The 7,273-nt window shown below is 46.3% G+C and overlaps 1 protein-coding gene across 2 annotated transcripts; it reads left to right on the top strand.

Moving 5' to 3' along the window:
- The first annotated feature begins 820 nt into the window (after positions 1 to 820).
- On the top strand, positions 821 to 6,988 carry GJA4 (gap junction protein alpha 4). 2 transcript variants are annotated; one of them, XM_081201071.1, is made up of 3 exons: positions 822 to 1,004; positions 2,168 to 2,231; positions 4,662 to 6,988. In XM_081201071.1, exon 3 carries the CDS (start codon positions 4,668 to 4,670, stop codon positions 5,724 to 5,726), a length of 1,059 nt encoding a protein of 352 aa, XP_081057197.1. In that variant the 5' UTR covers positions 822 to 1,004; positions 2,168 to 2,231; positions 4,662 to 4,667; the 3' UTR covers positions 5,727 to 6,988. The 2 variants fall into 2 exon arrangements, with proteins under 2 accessions (XP_081057198.1, XP_081057197.1); XM_081201072.1 differs by lacking the exon at positions 2,168 to 2,231 and having other exon boundaries at positions 821 to 1,004.
- Positions 6,989 to 7,273: the final 285 nt, after the last annotated feature.

Genomic DNA, 7,273 nt, shown 5'->3' with positions numbered 1-7,273 from the left:
CAAGATTTAGCCAAGAAAGACATGCAGCTCTTGCAAATGAAGCACTATGACCACCCAGAAATGTTTGATGCTGCAAGCATTTATTGAGTATAGCTGCCCTTATACCACCATGAGTACAAATCATTACGAAGGGCACCTGTCCTTTGGCTGATTGGTTGGTTGCAGTTTCTTTGTTGTTGTTTTCTGACAATGCAGAAGGTGCCAAAATACTGGCCTCAGCATAATATTGCTTCCAAGCAAACACACCAAAGACCAGGCTGGGGCCGGGGGGGGGGGTGTGAACATGCTGCATTGCTAGTTTCCAAAAGATAATACCAGAGCCCCCCTACAATAAACTCCCACTGCCACTGGCCTTGCTGAGGCCTAGCTCATTCCCGATTCCCACGCTTAGTTAATTGCCGGCAAATTCCGCTTCTCCAGGATTTCCCTCTTGTTTCTCTTGGCCCAGACAGCTTCACAATGGGCAACGCTTGTTATTTCAGTCTTCGTTGTTTTCCTATGTTTCCTATTTCCCCGACTGCAGCTCTCCCCCTGCCTGCCCCTGTTTGTAAGGAAAGCAGCAAGCTAAACCCTGCAAGGCCACTCGGCTGATCCAAGCCTCTCTTAGGACTCCTGCTGTCTCCTCTCCTCTCCCATAATTTCACCCACCCATTACACATGCCTCCAGCCAGGAAGCAGGTGAAGTCACTCTGGTTTCCTTTCTTTTTCCACCTGCCCCACCAGCTGCCCCTTGGAGGATCATAATAATGTTACAGGACTGAAAGCCAGCCCAAAGCTTTTGATAACAGTGACTCCTCCCTTCCCCTTTAGCTCCTCCCCTCTGCACTCATCCTGGAGTTATTGTAGTCAACTTCCCCACCATCACCACCAAGCTCTTCAGAACAGTCACGGAGTTTCCTGGATCACAGCAAGAGGGCTCTGTGCTCTTGCCGAAGCCTCCTTTCTCTTCTGGAGTAAACCAAAAACTTGGATTTGTATGCTGAAAACTTGCATTTTACTTGTTGGTGAGTACCACAGTCGGGGAAAGAACATAGGAAGCTGCTGAGTCAGGCCCTTAGTCTGTCTTCTTCAGTGTTGTCTACACTGACTGGCAGCAGCTCTCCAGGGTTTGGGGCAGGGATCTCTCCCACCCTGCCTGGGGATGCCAGGGATCAAACCTGGCACCTTCTGCATGCAAAGCAGGTGTTCTGCCACTGAGCCACAGCCCTTCCCCAGATTTGTTTTGGCCCAATCTCCAAATTAGTTGGACAGCCTCAGAAGTAGTGGGCCCATTTCTTTGATTTATTTTACTTTATTCGTTTATTATTTCCTACTTGCCTGTGAGTTCTTTCCACTTGGTCTGGTACTCTTTTTCTGCATGGAACCTTGGAACATTTAGTCGTTTAGCTATATTTCTGTCCTGCCCTCTTTCTATCAAGAGGGTATGCATGGCACAGTCTCCCATACAGACCTGCTTTGCTTCAGCAAAGTTGCCATATCCTTTGGCAACTAGTTTTTAGTCCTCATGTACTCAGTGGAAGAAGGAGCAAGCACACTGCATGTGCTCAGAGGCACACTCTTATCCTTGTGTGTATATTCCATGTATACCGAGCCTCAGTCCCAGTACAGAATGCAAATTCTGGAGCATGGACTCTCAGCCAGATAATAAAACACCAGATAATAAAGATAGGATCACACACACCAAACTGGCATAGGGCTGCCAACTTTTCAACCTGCCACTGTCATCATGCTTTCAATAGCACCTTGAAACGCATACATTAGCCAGCAATCATGTTTCCCTCCATGCCGCGAAAAGTTCTGCTGGTTGATGTGTGTCAGGCAATGAAGACACAGCAGCAGAACAGGATTTCCTTCCATCTGGCAACCCTGATCTGAGATAGCTTGCGTTTCTTCCAAGCATTGGGGGTTTCTTACTTATCCTTGATAGGCAGTTCTGGGCAGCAGCAGGAGAAAAACATTTACCTGCCCTGCCGGAATTTCCTCTAGAATAATTTAACCCTTTGATAGAGTTAAACCTGCTCCGCCCACACACACACCCCTTCCTTCGTTGGCTCTGTTGAGTGGGACAGTATGTGAGGTTGAAAAGGCTATCACTTTAAAAGCTGATCAAGCCCCTGACTGGACACTTCTTGATTGACTGCCTGCTCCTTTCTCTTTATAACCCCAGGGGCAAGAAGCAGAGGGCTGTGGTGGCCTTCAGAGAGGTACTAGGCTGAGAGAGGGCTTAAAGGGTGAGCAAAAGAATCTGTTGTTTGGCCTTTGTTGTCTGTGGACTTTATGACTTGTTCCTCTGTCTTTATTTGCACTTTAAGATTAAATCTCTGTTTATGTTTTAAAGTTGGTGGTGTCAAAAATCTATGATAGGATATAGCTTAGCATTGAAAAATACCCATGTTTAGTAGCTCCATGCATGGTTTTTGAAGATACCTAAGACAGAGCTGCAGGATGAAATTGCCAAGTTAAAACAAATAACTGGATGGGTGGGGAAAGGCTCCAGAATGCAGAAATGGCTGTAGCTCATCAAGAGAGCATCAAGGTCCCAGGTTCAGTCCCCAGCTGCATCTCCAAGTAGGAACTGCTGCTGCCAGTCAGTGTGTGTAATATGGAGCTAGGTGGAGCAATGGTCTGAATTTGTATAAGACACCTTCCTATATTATTACAGCAGCAGGAGCTCCTCATTGCTGTCTCCAATTAAAAGCTTGGTATGCAATCATGCTTTTAAGCACAAGTGCCTTGTCTGATACAAAATTTTTAATTTAAGGTGACGTTAGCTTTAAGGGGAAGTTCCTGCAGAGCAGCTGAACACAGCAGAGGAGAGTAACTTTTCAAAGGTCTCCGTTTTGTATATTTTGTCAGCGTGCTCAGTATCTTGCTTCCCCCCTCCCAATAAGATTTAATCTTTCTAGCTGTTGTTTTTTACAGGAAACTGAGGGTAACAATGAGTGATATGATTAACCCCAGATATGGGGTTGTGGTTGGCTTGGCTTCTTGGTACAGATCCCTAAAGGGACAGCATTCATTGGGCTGTTTGTCTCCTAAGTGCTGAAAGATCATAGAATCAAAGAGTTGCAAGGTATTCCAAGCGCCATCAACTCCAACTCCCTGCAATGCAGTCCCTGACAAATGGCCACCCAACCTCTGTTTAAAAACCTCCAGTGAAATAGTCCACCACCTTCCTAGACAGTCTGTTCCACTGCTGAACAGCTCTAAGATCAGGGGAAGTGAGGGTCTGGTCCCTTTGGTAGAAATATATCGTGGTGGTTTTTTTCTAAATGTTCTGCAAATGATGAGACTATTAGGAATTTTCCTGCACAGTGGATCTTCTTACCAGACATCCATACCAAGCATGCAAAGCACTTTTATACCACTTTCACAGTCATGGTTCCCCCCCCCCCCCAAAAAAAAAAAACGAACCCAGGGAACTGTGGTTTGTCATGGGTGCTATTAGGAGAACCCTTCACAGAGCTATGGTTCCCAGCATGTTTAACAAACTTCATTTCTCATAATTCCTTGGGAAGGAAACATGACTGTGAAAGTAGTATAAGAGTCGTAGGATCATGAGCTTTATTTATTTTTTATTTATGCAACTATTTATTGCAAAACTTCAGCCCAACAACATGAATATATGGTGTGGATTTGACTGTTGCCTTTTCGCCTTCACAGGGCAATTTCTAGGATTAATTTGCAGGCCAGTAGGTTAATTCACATTGGTCCCAGGGCCTGGCCCTAATGGGCCAAGATTGCTGAAGCTAAGGGTCTGGGTCTTGTCAGTGCCTCACTGCGAGACATTTTGGGAATCCTATTAAAGCTGCCTCGTTTCCACAGCAGAAAAACAAGGCCCTTCTCCTGTAGAGTTGCCTCTTCTCCCTGCTTGCTGAGCACTCTTCCAAACCCCTTCCAAAGAGCTGGTATTTTTAAAGTGTTTTTTAGGCTGCTAACATCACTATGGTCCAGAATTTGTACATGCATATATCTGTACTTTTCTGCTTTAAACTCTACTCTTAAAGCTTTCGTCCTTCAATGTCCATGAAAATTCTGGATAGGCAAATATTCTAGTCCTCAAAGTATCTTGTTACTAGATAGGTGGAGAGGGTAGTGTAGAGCATGGGAACAGTTAGCTGGCCCTTTCTCTCTATCCCAAAACTGCCTTTTAAAAATGGGGTGCTCTGTAAGGATTGTCCTTGTCCAGATGTAGAAGAGCCTGAAACACTACTGGATTCCTCTGCCCTTTGTTATTTTGAAAGCAAGTTCTGACACTTCTAGAAATTCAGCTGCTCTTCACTTCCACAATAGCAGGGCACCAGAGGTGAGACTTGCGCAAGCTACCATTCTGACTGTTAGCGTCTTAAGGCAAATTGTATTTTAAGTCTGGGGCTCCTTATTTCAAAAAAATAAAATACAACAATTATATGTGATCTGTGCTTGCTCATGCTTGGTCCTCACTTGTGCTGGTCTCTCCCCACCCCAAGCTATCTAAACTTTCACCTGTAAGCTTTTGGGGCAGGAACCTTCCCTGTTAATATTAGTCGGAAACACCACCTACACTGAATGGTGTTATGGAAACAATATTTGCAAAACTTCGCTGTGTGGCTATGTATCACATTGCAAGTAATCAAGAGTGGCTTTTAAGTGGTAAAAGTATGTATTGTGCTCTCCCTTAGCACAAGATGGGTGACTGGGGCTTCCTGGAGAAGTTACTGGACCAAGTGCAGGAGCACTCGACGGTCATCGGCAAAATCTGGTTGACGGTCCTCTTCATCTTCCGCATCTTGATCCTGGGCCTCGCCGGGGAGTCCGTGTGGGGAGATGAGCAGTCAGACTTTGTTTGCAACACCAAGCAGCCCGGCTGCCCCAACGTCTGCTATGACAAGGCTTTCCCCATTTCCCACGTCCGTTACTGGGTCCTGCAGTTCCTCTTTGTCAGCACACCCACCTTGGTCTACCTGGGGCACGTCATCTATCTCTCCCGGCTTGAGGTGAAGCTGAAGGAGCGGGAGAGTGAGCTCCGGGCTCTGCAGTCTAAGGATTACAAGGTGACAGCCATGCTGGTGGCGGTGGAGAAGAAGATGGCCAAGATCTGCGTGGCGGAGGATGGGAGGATTAAAATCCGCGGGCCTCTGATGTGGACCTACACCATTAGTGTGGTCTTCAAGAGCATCTTTGAGGCTGGCTTCCTCCTTGGCCAGTGGTACCTATATGGTTTTGTAATGCATGCCCGTTATGTCTGTCAGGGGGACCCATGCCCACACCATGTGGACTGCTTTATGTCCCGTCCCACTGAAAAAACTATCTTCATCCTCTTCATGCTGGTGGTGGGCTTGATCTCCCTCGTTCTCAACCTTCTGGAGCTCTTCCACCTCTGCTGCAAGAGCCTGCTGCACAACACCAAGGAAAGAGACTACTGTTCCCCCTCCTCTGCTCCTCCCATGCCCTGTGAGGCCAACAGCTTCCCCAACAAGCTTTGTGGTGTGCCTGAGGAGGCTTATTCCGACAAGGCTTTCTTCTACCTCCCAATGAATGAGAGGCCTTCTCCGCCCTACCAGGCATACAACAAACTTTCCAGTGAGCAGAACTGGGCCAACTTCAACACAGAAGAAACCTTGGCCTTGCAAGGCAGGAATAAGCCCCCTGACGTCTTTAACACGGATGCCCCCATAGTCCATCTCTCTCAGGAAAGGCAGTCGAGCCGGCCTAGCAGCAGTGCTTCCAAGAAGCAATATGTCTAGCAAGCAAAGCAACCATTACAGAAGATGGATGTTGTCTTCCTTTGAGGCAACTCTGGGTTTACTCAGCTAATTAGCCTTCCTGATAATGGATGGCTCCCTTCCGATTTTGACAAAAGTGGCCATGTCTCAAATGTTCTTCTCAGGGGCCGCCTTGTTTTCTACCATGTGAAACCTGCTGTACCAAGTAGGGCTATCCTGGCTTTCGTATAGACATAAACTGAACCTTCCAGGTAGAGTCTACCATGGGACATCTTCTGGGCCAATGAAATGGCTGCTTCACAGACATTCAGTCATCCAAGTGTCAGAGGGTGACTAGTTGATTGGGGAGGGGCATTTGTTGGTCTTCTTTTTGTGTTAGGCCTTGCAGGTGAGGATGGGTAGCAGCAACCACCTGATGAGGAGGAACGGGCACCTCTACCAGCTTGGCACTATGCAGGAGTTGGCCTTGCTTTCTGGAAGATGATTTGTATCCTAGTGCAAAAGACACAGAGGAAAGTGTTTTTGTTTTCAGTGGGAAGAAACTTACTGTTGTGGCTTCTATTCCCAGATAGCAACATGGTGACGTTATATGACATTCATATATTATTTTTTCTTTCCTTTTCTGCACAACTCCCTGGTTTACAGGAAGTCTGAGTATGATAGCAAAACTGCGAGCCATATACAGTCATGTTGGACTAAAAACAGAGTTTCTGTCACAAGCGGGCATTTTAGGGAATATCGACCACTGCCGAAGTAAGCTTGTCAAGCAGGCCTCCTCGCTGATACAGTTTGGTTGGTGTGGCTTAAGTACTTTTCAGTTATTTCTTGCATGTTGTGCTCCTTGATGGCAACTGTCACTGGAAACTGTCCCTGAAGGCTTTGTGCCGTATTACGGAGTTCACCTTCACTGTATAATGTAACCACTAGCACTTGATCTGAAAAAGACTTTTGCACTTCCAACTTGATAGCTTTTTTGGAATTGAAGATCCACAGCAAAGTACATGCTTCCCTCCTACAAACTGCTCAGGGTTAACCCCCCCCACACACACACACACTGGCTGCCATTTAAGTTTCTGGTTCTGGGACACCTTTCTATAGACCAAAGGCAGCAAACATGGTGCCCCCAGATATATTTGGACTTGAGCTCCCAACATCCCTGACCATTTGCTGGCTTGGGCTGATGGGAGGTGGAGTCCAATAACATTAGCCATCCCTGCCAAAGACATCCTAAAGAAGGTTTTAGTTAATTTGTTCACCAATTCATCAAAACTCTGTCTCCTGATCATTTTTTCATCAAAAGCAAGACACTGGGCTGTCAAGAAACTGGTGGCATGTCTGTGGCTGTTAACTTTTGTTTGATGTACATTCCAATGCATATAGGGCCCCCTCCCTGCCATACTGGGTAACAATTGGTCCTCTTGGGTTCAGTGTCTGTCCCCCTGCTTAACCCCACTATGTAGAATGATGCGTTAAGTCATAAAACACTGTTTACTATTCTCTTTTTAAGATGTCAGATGTTTTATATATGTATCATTAAGTATGGCTGTATTGCCCAATCTCTATCCTGG

The sequence above is a fragment of the Podarcis bocagei genome, assembly GCF_964188305.1.
Source record: "Podarcis bocagei genome assembly, chromosome: 7".
In the NCBI taxonomy this organism is placed as follows: domain Eukaryota; kingdom Metazoa; phylum Chordata; class Lepidosauria; order Squamata; family Lacertidae; genus Podarcis; species Podarcis bocagei.
This window is presented reverse-complemented; position numbering and strand designations above follow the sequence as displayed.

What these genes read in the sequence shown, in the direction of transcription:
- GJA4 (XM_081201072.1), top strand. Translation starts at nt 4,668, where the DNA reads ATGGGTGACTGGGGCTTCCTGGAGAAGTTACTGGACCAAGTGCAGGAG.